General features: G+C 29.6%; 1 protein-coding gene across 3 annotated transcripts in view; it reads left to right on the top strand.

The window, feature by feature from the left end:
• msps (msps cytoskeleton-associated protein 5) overlaps positions 1 to 15,800 on the top strand; it is a 135,504-nt gene that overhangs the window by 55,457 nt on the left and 64,247 nt on the right. For all 3 annotated transcript variants that reach the window (XM_075379164.1, XM_075379163.1, XM_075379166.1), the window contains exons 16-19: positions 1,884 to 2,087; positions 8,381 to 8,780; positions 12,588 to 12,751; positions 14,314 to 14,499. In XM_075379164.1, coding sequence (XP_075235279.1) covers positions 1,884 to 2,087; positions 8,381 to 8,780; positions 12,588 to 12,751; positions 14,314 to 14,499 — 954 coding nt within the window. The remainder of the gene's footprint in view (positions 1 to 1,883; positions 2,088 to 8,380; positions 8,781 to 12,587; positions 12,752 to 14,313; positions 14,500 to 15,800) is intronic.

The raw sequence follows: 15,800 nt of genomic DNA, 5'->3' as shown, positions 1-15,800 counted from the left end.
GTCTCATTACATTATTTACAGACCTTGTACCAAAATGGTTGTTGTGGTTTTTTAAATATTTTTTTGAAAATTAAATAACATATTTGTTTATTTTCTTTTATTATGATGGATTTTCATCTATTAATAACCGTTTCATCCATTAGTTATTATAAATTATGTTAAAACAATAATAATGCTTTTTTCCCCATTAGATATTAGTAACAAACATTAATTCTTTCTTAGATATTAATAACCTCGTAAGTCATTAGCTTGGTTGCAGGTTTAACGACATATATTTACATTACCTTCTCAACACTTAATAGTTTCTCTTCTAGTGTATTTTGTGTAACTACCCCATAATTTTCTTTCCTTGTTTGGAGTCTTTTGTTTATGAAGGAATTACTTGAAGATGAGGTGGTGTATGAATCGGGATACAATTTAAATTGAAAATTATTTAGTAACAAAGTGAATAGAAATGAGAATGAGGGGTATAATTTACTGTTAGGTAAATTTTACTCACATGTTGGTAAACAAATACAAGCTGTTCAAAACAGTTATTGAAATAAATTTGTGTACACGATTACTCAAAAATATATATATATATTTTTTTTTTTTAAAGAAGACAAATAAACATTCTTATAAAACACTGTATAGTGAGTATTTGCTTATTTAATTCGTAATTTATCAATACTGAGGCAGAAACTGCTAGTTTTGAAATATTGTCTCTTTAATTAGTATAAACTTTGCGCTATCTTTATCTTAATTTGAGATCAGATTTATCTATCTAAACTGTTTAAGAGACGACATGCATTTTGTTGCAATGGGTAATCTGAATTAGAGAGATTATGTGGTTTGGTTTTCTAAGCTAGATTACACTGATTGCATAAATCAAAACAGGTTTGTGTTTACTTTTAATTTCTATTCTTATTCTAAAAACTTTGTTAATATTCATGTAATTATGTTAAGTTCTGTCAGTTTTATGTTTTTTATTTTCATTATTTTTTTTGTACCTTTTTTGGATTGTCTATCACTGACTGTTTTACAAATGTAATTGTTACTAGGTTTAAATTTACAATTTAATATTTGTTTCTTGTTTTCCAATCTAATCTTTGTTGTTTTGTGATAAAATTGTGAAAATTTTGGATGAGATTCACAGAACATATTGTATTTATTTGTAACACATTGCATTTAAAGAGTTCAGGGTATTTACACAGGAATGCATTCATGTAATTTTATTTTATACTGATTATAAATAGAAATTTTGTCATCCTATTTAAGAAAATAAAACCACAGTTTGTTCAGTGGAAACATGTTTATTTTGTTATTTTCAAAGATTACATTACCATTTAATTTACAGTACTTCACTGGAACAAATTGTTAATTTCAGGCATGTTATAGGCCAATACAGCTATTTTAATTTAAGGCCTAAAATCAGATAATTTTTGCGTTTGCATTGATTTATCTAACTCCTAATCTACAAAAAGATTGTATTTTTATTCCAAAATGAAGTTAAATAATTAAAAGCATCTTCTGAAAATTAAAAAATAACTTAATTTTCTGGAATTTCATATTCATGAATACAAAATTGTTAATTTATGGAAAAAACCCTATGCTAGAAATATTTTTCTGGCATAAAATTTTTATAAAAATGGGTACAGTTTTTTCAAAAGATGCTGCTTTTTTTTTAAATTTGAAATTTTCCATTAAGATTTTTTCTCATTTTGAGGCATCTAAATTGATGCCTCAAAAAGGCGTCAATTATGTAAAATCTTTTTTTATGGTTTTAAGAGCCTATATTTTGACTGTTTTTTACGCTGAGGAAACACTTAGCAATAATTGCTAACTTATTATTTTACTGCTCAGTTTTCCTTTTTTTCTTTAAAATGATTTTTTATTTTATTTAGCATGCTGGACAGGTACCAAAAAGCCCGGTACGAGGTGTTCGTAAAGCTCATTCACAAGGTGATTTATTAGACGATGATGATGGAGAGGAAAGTGGCACAAATGGTGGTAGTGTTCCTAATATACAAGATATTGTGCCCCGTGTTGATATCACTTCATATATCACTGATTCACTTGTGTCAGAATTAGTAGATAAAAATTGGAAGGTGAGTGATTATTTTCTGTTATTTTAATATATGTTAGAGAAATCATAAAATGTTGTTAAATGTTTACTATTGCAAATGTTTTACATGTTATTTGTTCAACAATAATATTTGAATTATGTATAAAACTTAATGAATCTTCTTTATAAATAAAAATGTAAATGTTTGTTCAAAATCTTAAATCTCCAAAAGTTCTTCACCGATTGGTTTGAAATTTTGACACAACGTTGCATTCGAATGCACGCATGTTTTTATATACATACTATTTATATACCATAAGATGTCACACTTGTGACAGGTAAAAACAGGCGCTATCTATTGGACAGATAAAGCAACACACGCTGTACTAAATATTTTACGATTCAATTTCAATGTTTCCAATATGTGTGTTCACTATAGACTAAAAAACTACTGGACTGATTTATGCGCAGGGAAAATGGAAAAAATAAAAGGAGAAAACAGGAAAAAGGAAAGGGAAAGGTCAAATTTTGTGAAGTTCCATGATGTTCATTTTGTTAATGTTTTATCAGACTTTCAGTTGTCTTATTATTCTCAAATCTAGCAATAGCAAAGCATTGCCGGATCTGCTAGTTAATAATATAACACTGAAAGTTGTGCTATGTCTAATTCATAAGTTAACAATACACACAAGGGACAGCGCATGGATTATAAGTTTATATTGAATTCTGATGTTCATTTTCAACTTCATAATTTAATTATCTGGAAGGAATGTTTAAAATTTATGTATAATGTATTTAAATATTTATAGAAAGACAAAATTTACAAAAAAAAAGGTGTCTAACTACAATTGTATACCAAATTTTTAAAAGCTTAAAAAAGTAAAAAACCTTATGCTTATTATATACCTATTACATTATATTCTAGGCTTTCGAGCCCTTCTAACAGGAACAGATGTACCATAGTTTACCCTGTTGGAGTTGTAGCATAAGTACGTACCCATCTTGTCCATGTACTGTATTGGCCTGAATATAAGACTATCTTTTCTTGTAAAATCACCTATGTAAACTGTATTTGTCTTATATGTGCAGTCTAACATGTAAGGACATATAACTTTTTATACAGTTTTTGCATTTACAAGACTGGCGTGTTATAAGAGAAACATGTACGCGTCACAGCAGAACTCAAGGTTAAAACTAAACTGATATTTTAACTTTGTCATTGATGGGTTTGTTCAGAGAAGCTTGAATTAATTCCATGCATTATTTCTTCTTTTTTTAATGTGCTTATCAGAGTATGAATTTTGCAGCAGTGGATATAACAGATTTGTAACTTTTTAATTTATTATAACGTCATAGTCACGTGATGTACACAATTCATTCATAACTCAGAGCGAATGTGCATTCATAATCTGTTCATTACCATACCTGTAGATGGTAGAAGTTTTAGGTTATTTATCGTGGCAGAAAGTGTGAAAGGTGAGCGTGTTCGCTATTTCAGATAAACAAAGTAAAGAGAAGTTATGATGCGAACTTCAAATTGTGTGTTTTATGTGAGAAAAAATGTACTAACGTACAGGCTTCAAAAAATGTTGGTGTATCTGAATGTAATAGACGTTGGTGAGAAAAAGAAGAAAATCTTCAGAATGTCAGTGCAACACAAAAAGCATTAAGAGGATCCAAAAATGGGAAATTTGATGTAATTGATAAGTGTATTTTTTTTGTGTGCAGGAGAAATGAAACGAAGGCTTGCCAATAAATTGCGAAATGATTCGAATGAAAGCAGCGGACATGGCACGTGAATTACATATTCCAGCAGCTCAACTTAAGGCAAGCTTGGGTTGCTGCAAAGAATGATGTGCCATACTGGACTGTGCTTGTGACGCTGTATAACTCTTGCTCAGCGGCTACCAGCGAATTACGCAGATAATTGATGCATATCAGCATTATATAATTAAGCTGAGGAAAGAACATAATTATTTTCTTGGCCAGATGGCAAATGCTGACTAAACCCCAGTTATTTTTGACATGCCATCAAATGTTACTCTAGACAAGAAGAGTGCGAAAACAGTATTGCTTAGGCATACAGGCAATGAAAAGTCATGCATTACAGTCATGTTACCAGTTACCGCAGATGGAAGAAAACTTCCACCTTTTGTCATATTAAAGAGAAAGACTGCCAAAGTAACAGTTACCAGCTGGAGTTGTTTGCAGAGCACAGGAGAAGGGATGAATGACCGATCAACTGATGGCAGATTGGCTGCCCTAACATATTACCCCAATTTAATACAAAAAAAAAAAAAAAACAATGGTTCAAAATAGATGGGAATAAACTTAAAAGCTAATAATTAAGGTGATTTGGGGATGTCGTCCAGGTGCTTTACTATGACAGAGGGGCATGCTAGTTATGGATTCTTTTCGTGGGCACACAACAGAGAAGATAAAAAAGCAGGTTACTGAAATGAATTCTGATCTTGTTCAATCCCTGGGGGAATGACTTGCCAACTTCAGGTCCTTGATGTTGTCAGTAAACCTTTTAAGGATCATCTTTGGAAAGAGTACAATCCTGTTTGCTTAACAGGTACCATGCGTTGATTCCAACAGGCAAGTTGAAAAAACCAAGCCTACAGCTATTGGCCAAGTGGATAACCACAGCTTGGAATGCAATTAAATGTGAAAGAATCGTCAAAGGGTTTAAAAAGTGTTGTGTTTCTAATAAGATGGATGGTACTGAACATGACGAACTGTGGAAAGAGTCTGGCTCTTAATCTAGTTCCAGTAGCAAAAATGAACTGGGAGAGGAGGAGGAGGTTGATGACGGGGAGTTAATACCTAATTGCATTCTGTGTTAAAATAGAAGTGTTGATTTTTAATTTTGCTTTAAGGGTATGTTTGCTATTTATTTATAGATGAAATTTTAATGTGTGTTGATTAAATATGTGTGAGAATAGTCGTAAATGTGACTATTTAATTTTTTTTAGTAAACACCCTCAAAAACTCAGGGTCATTTTAAATGTGAGGCTGTCTTAATATTTGGGCCAATACAGTATTTATGGCTTTAACAGTGATTGTGCTTACTGTAAATTTGATTGTACTTATTCATATTAATATTAATTATTTATTAAGACAAATATTAGAATTTATGCAATAGATATTTTATTGATGTCATACAAAAAATATGTTAAAGAAAAGAATATAGTTAAAAGGAATAAAAGAAATCTGAAAATCTGATTAAAAACTGATTTTCTTTGTATCCTATCTACAAAGATGATTTGTATAGCTGAAGTTTTGGGATTTCAATTCTTGTAAGGTTTGGCATTATTCATTTTGAATAAAACTCATTTATCTTCATGATAAAAAAGATTAATTCAGAACCAGCTGTCTCTCCAGAATATTTATTAATTCTCTTAGTTGCTACAGAGTTACTAAGAAAATTAATATTCTGGAAAACCAGATCTCTTGTGCAGCTTTCTTGATTCAGGATCTGTTGAGGTACCCTTTCTCTTGTTTGTGTCATTAGTATACTTGTGACTTATTATATTTGTAGTTCACCAGGCTAAATTGAAAATTCTGAGGTAATATTGAGGGATGTTAAAAATCTGGTTGGATTCAACCTGTCAACCTTTCACATGGAAAGAAAAGTACTAACCATCTGTTCTATTCCTGTGCAACCTATGTTATAACTGTTTATAATATGGAGGAGAAAATAACTGGAGAAGTTAAAAATAAACAATACAATCAATTTATGGTGTTTGTGGAAGAAAAATGTGTTAACGGAAACAATAATACTTTTATTTTTTTTTTTATCCAGAAGCCAACAAAATTTTTAGTGAAATGGATTATGATACATTTCATTGAAAACAGTAAAATTATACTTTCATTTATGACAAATGATAGAGGGAAGAAAAAGAGTAAGCATATGAGTTACACTTCTTTTACACACTTGATTCAAGAACTTCATTCCAGATCTCCAAAGATGACAGAATGTGGTTATCGATTACTATTGTATTAATCCAATGATGTCATAGTACACAGCTGACGTAGAAATCATATTTAAATCCCCTGGCAGTGTGTTGGGAAACACAGTAATACATAAAAAATCAACCAATAAATGTTTTTCACTGAAAATGTCCCACTGTTCCAATTAAATTTGTTTTTCTCTCTGTTAGCCTTCTGTATAAATCTGGAGAAAAATACCAATTATCTAAAAACAATGTGTGACCTTGGTCCAATAATGGTTCATACATGTTGATTACAACATTAGTTCTGCCAGGAAAAATAGGATTTGTTATATCATTACCTACATAAATTTTGAAATATAAACAATAGCCTAAACTAGATTCACAAATTTGTAAAATTTTATTCCAAATCTTGATTGTTTAGATTTATTACATTGCACAAATGAAAGGCAACCTCTGAATTTCATTAGACTTTCATCCAAAGCTATGTTCTGAGATGTAATTCGGAAAGTTTGTAGAAAAATGTTGTATGATAGGCCTAATTTTTTTTAGTTTATCATTTTCATTGTTGTCATTAGTGAAATGTAAGAAACGTGAAATTAGCTTTCTCTGTGCTTATTGTTTTGTGAAATATAGGTGTGTCAGTGCATCTATTTTTACACCAGTACAATTGGATACATGATTTTTGCAGCTGCAACATCAAAATTACATCTGCAGTAGTTTGAAACCATTTATCGTCATCTTTCAAATTTTTCCTTACGGGATTGTTCAGTTGCTTCGTAGCATATGCATTAGTTTCGTCACAAATGTTATCAAAGAAAGGTTTCATTTATTCTGAAAAATATTTGAACTTCTGATGGTGGAGCTTACTCAAACTTATTCAATATATTTTCACAAACACCACTATGTTTGGTAAAAGAATACATAATGGGGTTATTTTGTGTTTTTGTTCAATTTCAATCACTTTGTTTTTTTTTTTTTGTGTCACAGTACGTATTTGCTTAGAAGGGCCTGGTGCTTTATTATTATTATCATCACTTTCCTCACTAATTTTATCACTAGAACAATTTCTATAACATTCTTCAGACTTTGATTCATCATTAGAAAAATCACCACAACATTCATTATAACTGTTTAGAACGCTTTCTAAACACTTTGTCAATTCTCTCTCATCATCACCATGAAACATTTTTTCCACCATGATGGCTACTGAAGTCATCAAAAAAATACTCACAAGAGATTATTTTATTTCGATGAGCAGTGAGGCTAGAAAGGGGAATTTACAAAAATCACATGTCAGAACTTCACTACAGAATACATTACAATGCCATCTACGAGCTACAAACTGAAATATATACATGTATATGGAGCACTGCAGCATTGCGACCTGAGGTCGTCATATGACTTATGTGCCAAAAAATCACACGACGACCTCTGGGCATCATATGATTTGAATGGGTTAAGAAAATTAACATTACTAGAAACTATCTCTACCAGTCATAAATTTAGCATCAGCAACAAACTGTTTATTGAAATAACTGTTTTCACTTCAGTTTTATAATTTTTTTAATTTTTAGTGTAATTCATTTCATATTTAAAAAAAAAATATGCCAGTCAGTGGTGTGATTTTAATTTGTTTTATTTGGTTAAATAATCAAATTTTAACATTACAATGAAAATTAGATTTCATCATATTGTGAATTACTGCTGTTCTTATATTAGTATGTTTCACTTATCCAATTTTAACAGTTTATTATAGATATATTTATTGTAACTATACAGTTGGTTTTGTGAAAATTTGAGATTTTTGTTTTGTATCGCTTATGAATTATTTTCATTTGATTATAGCCAATTTTACACAAATCGTATAATTTTTAGTTAGGGGCTTCTAAAAAAAGTAATGATATGATTTCAACCCTCAGACTTCTCAGGATGTAGTTTTATGTGAACCCTCTACATAAAAAGTTGATGAGTCTTCCTTTTTCTAAAAATATTAATTTTTAAACTTGAGATTTTGTTCTAATATCCTAGATTTCAAGTTTTTTTTTTAAAGCCTTTTCCTGCAATTTAGGCCAAACTATGCTGTGAAAAGGAAATATTGAATGTTTAAGAAGATTGTGTGGTTTTACTTTAAATTTGATATCTCTAAAAACAAGAAAGCTATTAAAAGTATGAAACATTCTAAAAATAAAATACAGGAACTCTTTTCTTCTATTTTTTAAATGTGGTAAGAGTCTGCGATTAAAAGTAAAAGGTTATATTATGTCCTTAAGTTGTTAAATTTTATTGGTAAAGATTGACCCTATTGTGTAAATATTGGCATTTTTTAATTTACAATTTTTTATAATTATAATTTTTTATTTTTTTATGTTAAATATAGGTAAGGGCAGAGGCTTTACAAAAATTACAAAATATACTATCTGAATTAAAATTTGTGTTGGGTAGCTTGGGTGAAGCTGCACCAGCACTCGCAGCTCGATTGGTGGATTCAAACAGTAAAATTGCAGCTACAACACTAGCGTTATGTCAACAGATTGCTAACGCATATGGTACAAGTTGTAAACAGTATATTAGAGTGTTTTTTCCTGGTTTTCTACAAGGTATGGGTGATTCTAAAGCATGGATACGTACAGCTGCTATTGAATGTATTAATACTTATGGTGATCTTTGTGGTTACAAAGAATTCTTTGATGGTGAAATGGTCTATGATGCTCTTAAAAGTGGTTCTCCAACTTTAAGATCTGAAGTATGGGCTTGGCTGGCTGAGAAGTTACCAACAAGTAAGTGCATCTAAAAATACCTCACTGAGTATATATTTTTATATTTGTGTAGTAGTTGACAATGAAGTCAAAACTGCAGTAAGAGCTAATTTTTGTTATTGATTTTTATGTTTAACCAATTCAGAACAGCATTTTAGACTTTTCCTTTATATTTTCTAGAACTAAAACTCTTAATTTCTATAACTTTTTATGATTGAGTGAAGTTGACCTTTTGTCATTTCATCTGTTTCTGACAATTAAGCCAAACATGTTTTTCAACATTTATAAAATTTTTCTCTGAGCCCTTTTTTGCCATCAGGCAGAATAAATATGTTAACAATTTTTCATAGTATTTTCACTTGAAGCTTCAGTTTTAAAGAAGAGTGGCCACTATTCTCTCATTTTTAAAACCTGAAGTTTATTGCATGTTATTAGCCTGGTGGGAATAATTTCCTAGCTCAAGATCATTCACTGTTAATAATTTTCATGTGACGTAGTGCACAATATCATTACAGTGCTTTCTTAGTTGACATTTGAAGTTGGATTTTAAAATATGATTAAGAATTGTATTAAATTTGAACTGTTCCTTTTCATTTGGAGAATCAGTATTGCGTTCGTCGATTTGTTTGTATTTCATAATCAAATATAGTTTAAGATGCCTTTTTTTGTGGATTTCTAGAACTTCCAGTAGATTGTTTATATGATTATTTTTTGTATGAAGTGGTTTGTATTCTATGTAGCTATGGGAGTGCTTTTATGTGTTCATTGAACCTTTATTTGATGGTGCATCCTATTTGTCCAACTTATAACATTTTTAAATTTTGAGTATTTTCTGAGGGTTGATTTATTTTGATTTTTTGTGATAAAAGTTATATTATCTGTTATGAATTATTTTTTTTTAATCTTAGTTTATATTAAAATAGGGCAGATTGAAATGATAAAAAAAATGAAAATCCATGATTAGATTTGCATTTAAACAGTTATCCTCAGTCAGTATTAAAATAACTATGAATAAAATAACAAATACTCAATAACAAGTACCAAGTATAAAATTCTTAAGTACTAAGAAAAATTTTTTTCAGCTTTAATGAAAAACAAGAAAACTGGGAAATTAATGAATTGTTGTTTTTTTCTGTAAACAAGATTTAAGAAATAATTAATAGTAAGCGAGATAGTGAATGATTCAAACACATCATCATTGTAACTTAATTGATTCACAATCTTCTGTCATTCACAAAATACAGTAAGATTGTAGGGTTTGTGGTAAAAGAAGGTACAATTAGTAAATAAAATAATATCTATTACATAGGTGAAAAATATGTACTTCCTAATAAAATCGTATGAACAATCATTGAATACTGATGTATCATTAGAGTCGGATAGTGACATTAGATTGGCAAATGAAGCTGGCTTGTTTTTGTTTTTCTGGTTCTAATTTGGGGCATCGATTGAACACATTTATTGGATATTTCAGTCTGAAATATTCAACCTCCAACAGCAAAGTGATAATAAAGCAATTCTGACATTTATAAATGAGCAACAATTTCTTAATCCATTGTAGGAGTTACAACTATGGCAACATCAATTGTCTCCTCTAGTGAATGGAAAATTTCACAAACTGCCAACCTAACTCCAAAAATGTGATGTTATTTTGAAGACATTCAATTTTTCTAAAGTAAAATAACATTCTTCCTTGAAGAGAGACACTTGGGTCATCTAAAAATATTGAATATTATTGGTTATACAATAACCATTTCCTGCTCATATATTTTTTTGACAGACTGACTTCATTTCACATTATCATATACTGTTTATTTTAATAATATTGAAGGCTACAATGTTTTGACCACCAGAATGGTGGTGTACTAAATTGATTTACATATGTAACACATTCAAATTTTTGTTATAGTCTTAATTATTTTCATTTATTTTTATTTTTTTTATATTCTGTATATAAATCTGTAAGAATTAATTTTTGCTTATTTTAAAAATACATGTCGCACTAATCCTGATTCATAACATATTAATGGTTTCAATTAATGGAAATTTAAACCATAACAGAAATGGTGGTTGTGTAGCAAATAGAATAAAAATGTTTAACTGAACAATCTAGCAATTTGTCAAATTCCTATGATTCTAATTTCTCAGCCATATCACACACTACTACTACCTATATATGAGTGGGTATCAAAACATTTTGAGACTAGCTCTGTGGACAACAAACTACTTTATTTATCTACGTGTTCACACTGACACCTTCAAAGATGTCAGCGTTTACTACACCTTTTAAATGTTTACACACCTTCTATTTTTCCCAATGTATAACTGTTCATATTCTCCATGGAGAATCAACCTTATAAACCTTACCATATACAGTAAACAATCAACACCACCTATTGTCTTTCAGCAAATGTTTCACCATATTCTCTCTAAGATAAACCTAGACACCATAGTATATTCAGATGGATTGAAACAGAATGATACCATGGGATGCACATTTGTTGTTAGTAACAGAATCTATGTGTTTGACCTAATATTACCAGTGTATTTACTGCTGAACTGTATGCTATCAATAAGGCTTTGAATATCGTTAATCCAAAATACCATCATATCCTTATTTATAGCGATTTGTGTAGTGCACTCCAAGCTTTAGAAGACTTCTACTCTAGACATCCTATGGTCACTGAAATCTGTAACGTAATTGCTGAGTTGAACCATCGCACACAAGTAAGTTTCTGCTGGATCCCTAGCCACTTATCGTAGGAATTGTAGGCAACGAATGTGCAGATTCTGCTGCTAAAGATATATGCAGATAACCTTCCTTCACCAGAGATAGAGATAGAGATAGTTATAAATAATTTTTTAGTATGTTAGCTGTGATAGTAGTTGCATGTGTTTGTTTTTAATATTTTAGTTAAGTTTTTTATTTTTAGTATTTTAGTTTTAAGTTTTTATTTTGTTTGTAATATTTTACTTTGTTTTTGTTTAATTTTTTGTTAGATTTTGTTTTTTATATTTTTGTTTTCTGGGTGATAACATGAAAACATTTTTCGTCCCCCCCAAAAGACGTCGTCATCTTGCACAGCAGTACAGCATTCTGCTATTTCTGGAATATATCCTGGAAGTCATCTTCTCGAAGTGTGGCAATTACCTTCTGCAATTGGCGCTGGATTTCCTCAATGGTATCTCAAAATGGCACCTTTTGAGTTTGATTTTCAACTGTGGAAAATCTGGAAAGTGTGGTGTGTGCAGAAGTGAGATCATATTGTGTTTTGTGAGAAACTTATCATGTGAGTAGAGTGGTGACAGGGTGCATGTCTACATAGAGCATCCACTTTTTGCATGCCACAGCTCTGGTTGCTTTTGCTGAATGTCCTCCTTCAGCTGTGTTAAAACCCTGCAGTAGAACTCGCTATTGATGGTCTGACCACTGGGGACAAATTTTCTGTGCACTATGCCTTGAGCTCATTGAAGGTTTTCCTGATCTTTTGTCATTTTCCAATGATCTTCCGTTCTTGAAGTGGCAGTGTTTCTTGTCATATTGACTTATAAAGGTCGATGCTCCCTGTTACTGCGCATGCAGCCTTGTGTTGCCATCTGTTGGGAGTGTTACAGAACCCGTCTTGAAACGTTTGGATACCATCTCATATTTGATATATTTTCAACTTGTGGCAAAATATGATTTTCAAAAATAATGAAAATTATGAATTATTCGAAGATTTCTATTTGTCATGTTCAGTTATGAATCAACATTTTCATTGTAATAAATAAAATAATACTATTAATGTTTTTTATTATAGCCAAATTATTGTTTTTCTTTTTTTTCAGTTAAAAGTGTTCCTAAAGATGAATTAATAATTTGTTTGCCAATATTGTATAGTAATTTAGAAGATAGAAATGCTGATGTCAGAAAGAATGCTTCTGAAGCCATTGTTGGGATAATGACACATATTGGTTATTCACCGATGATGTCTGCCTGTGAAAAATTGAAAGTAAGAAAGTATTGCTAGATTAATGAAAAGTAACACATTTGTTAGGCCCAGTAATGTAAACGAATATGGTGGGAGGTTTAGGATTTTATAAGTGTAGCCAAAGATGTACTAAATTGAACAATATGAACCTAAAAACAATGCAGGAAAAATTTGTTACCAAATAAAAAGGTGATCTTTATTCTTCAGTAATGATATGTTTTAGTAGTATTTGCTTTAAATCTGTATTTACATTGAAAATAAATATTTGTGTAAATTATATTAAAAAGGTATTTATGTGTATTACTTCATAGTAATGTAATGAGTAATAAGTAACATATGAGATATATATATATTATATCTTCCTCTTTGTGTTGTTATAGTATGGCATCACAGTATCATAAAAAAATTGATAGATTAAATGAAGAGTATTGTTGTTTACTCTAGTCTCAAAAAATAAAATAAGGGAAATGGCTGTTCATATGGAATATAAGGGTAAATTAAGTAGGTAGTAAATAAAGTAGTTAGTTATGCTGGTTCTTTTCTCTTGGCAATGCTTCATTTAGAAATTGGTTCTCTAAATAAAAATCATGTGATAAGTTTATTGAAGAAATCTTTCGTGGTCCACGGCCGTATAAAGTGTAGGGAACTAAAACCTAGAAAAAAAAGTTGTAAACAAAATAGGGAAGATAAAAATTTACAGTAAAAGAAAAATTCTTAAGGGGATGAGAGTGGTTATTAAAATAATCTAAGGGTCATGATAAATCATGTTTTTTCATCTCTGGCAGTAATTTTTTTTATTATATATATATATAATGCTTTTATAAATCCTTCTTTTCTGCAGTTTATAAATTATACTAAACTATAAATGTATGTTATCTAGAACTTATTATTTCATATTATATTTTTATTAGGCAAATTTGTACATTCACAGTTCATTATTTCGAGTTATAAAGTTAAGAGTACATTATTTTTAGTTATAAAGTGAAAGTTAAGCTAACTTAACAAATAAGTAAGAAAAAATATTTTTATACAATCAACAAAACCTCTCTTGTGTTCTCATGATCTAATTTAAGTAAAGTTCTACTCAATTTATTGTAAAGAAGTTGACTATTATATTATTGTTAATGTTATAACATTAACAAAAATGAAGAAAGTAGAGAGAGAGAGAGAGAGCTTTAATAACTATTTTGATGGGGAAGCCAAATTTTCTTCCTTAATTTTTATATTATAGAAATAATTTTGCAAGTTATTAACCCAAAAATGGTGATATGCCATATTAGGAAAATTTTGCCCAAAAATTGTGTAAACTCTCTGAAAAGTAATTCTGAAATCATTTTACTAATTTTGAATGAAAAAACAGAAGTTAAAAAAATTGTAACAATAATTATTGGGATTAATTTTTTTTATGATCAGCTGATTGAATAAACATTTGTTTACTTTAGTGTATAAACAAAAGTTTCATAATAACAAATTGTTTTGTATAACTTTCTCAGATAATAATTATTTTAACTGAAACTTGAAAAGAATTTGAATCATTTTTTGGTTTCAGATAATTAATTATTTTTTATTCTTTCATTTTACAGCCGGCTTCTTCTTCGCAAATACGGGGTATGTTAGATAAAGCAAGAGGTAGCTTACCAGAGAAACCTGCAGGTATCAGTAAAGCTAAATCAAGTCAATCAATAAATAAAGTTGGTGCTGATGGAAATAAATCTAAACCTCAACCCGGATATTCAAATACTATTGTGAAATCTTCCTCTAAAACAAAAGTAAGTATTTTGAGTATTAATTAGTTCTTGATCTATCTCATCTTTTTAAGTATACTATGTTGTAAGTTTTAACATTTTTATGTACATTAATTGTCTCTTTTTTTTAAAGTAAGTTTATATTTTACTGATTGAAATCTTTTTCGAGGATAAATTAAAGAATGTTTTATAAGAATAAGTAAGTTGATTAGAAATTATTCTTCTTAACCCTTATTGTGATCCAGAATTAAAGTATTAATTTTCAACGTAAAAGTCATATTGTTTCTTAAATGAAAAAAAATCAATAAAAATCTGGTTGCCACTAACTAAAAGTTTCACTAAAACATTGATCAAATGCTATAAATTTCTTTATTTTAAACAATTTTTTTTTGTCACAAATTAACATATGAAATAATGATAAAATTTATAGTTATTTATAAAGTAACCACCTAAATAGAATAATAAAACAAAGATTGCCTTTACAGTTTTTCAGTCTTTAGAGCATTCTTATTTGTCAATTACAACTTACATAAAAATAACAAATAATTATTAATAACATGATACTTTTAATAAAAATTAATAACATCCTCATTATACTGATTTTCATTATAAAATCAGTTATTCTATGTATATTGTTGCACCTTAGTAATTCTATGTTTGTTATTCTACCTTACTAATACTACTATTGATAATTAATAAAATAGAAACTGTATTGTGAACAATTTAAATATTGATTATTTACCTTTCTTTCTTTTCCTGTTTAGCCTCCGGTAACTACCGTTTTAGATAATTCTTCAGAGGATGAATGAGGATGATATGTATGAGTGTAAATGAAGTGTAGTCTTGTACATTCTCAGTTCGACCATTCCTGAGATGTGTGGTTAATTGAAACCCAACCACCAAAGAACACCGGTATCCACGATCTAGTATTCAAATCCGTGTAAAAATAACTGGCTTTACTAGGACTTGAACGCTGTAACTCTCGACTTTCCAAATCAGCTGATTTGGGAAGACGCGTTAACCACTAGACCAACCCGATGGGTTGATTATTTACCTAATAAATTTTAAAATTTGTCTGCTTTGTTGTAAAAAAGTAATTTTTGGTGAAGTGATTTTTGGCTTTCTTTGGACATTTAAATGTGTTGTATTTGTATCACAATATTACTTTCTTAGGGAATATAGCTATTTTAGCTATATTCCCTAAGAATATAGCTATTCTTAGGGAAAGGGGAAAGTATGATAATTGTGTCAAAATGGGGCATCTGTTGTTTTTTTTTTGCAAATATTTTTGTTTTAAGGTCCAACTAGGTCATCCAAAAAAAAAA

The sequence above is a fragment of the Lycorma delicatula genome, chromosome 11 (assembly GCF_047948215.1).
Source record: "Lycorma delicatula isolate Av1 chromosome 11, ASM4794821v1, whole genome shotgun sequence".
NCBI lineage: Eukaryota > Metazoa > Arthropoda > Insecta > Hemiptera > Fulgoridae > Lycorma > Lycorma delicatula.
This window is presented reverse-complemented; position numbering and strand designations above follow the sequence as displayed.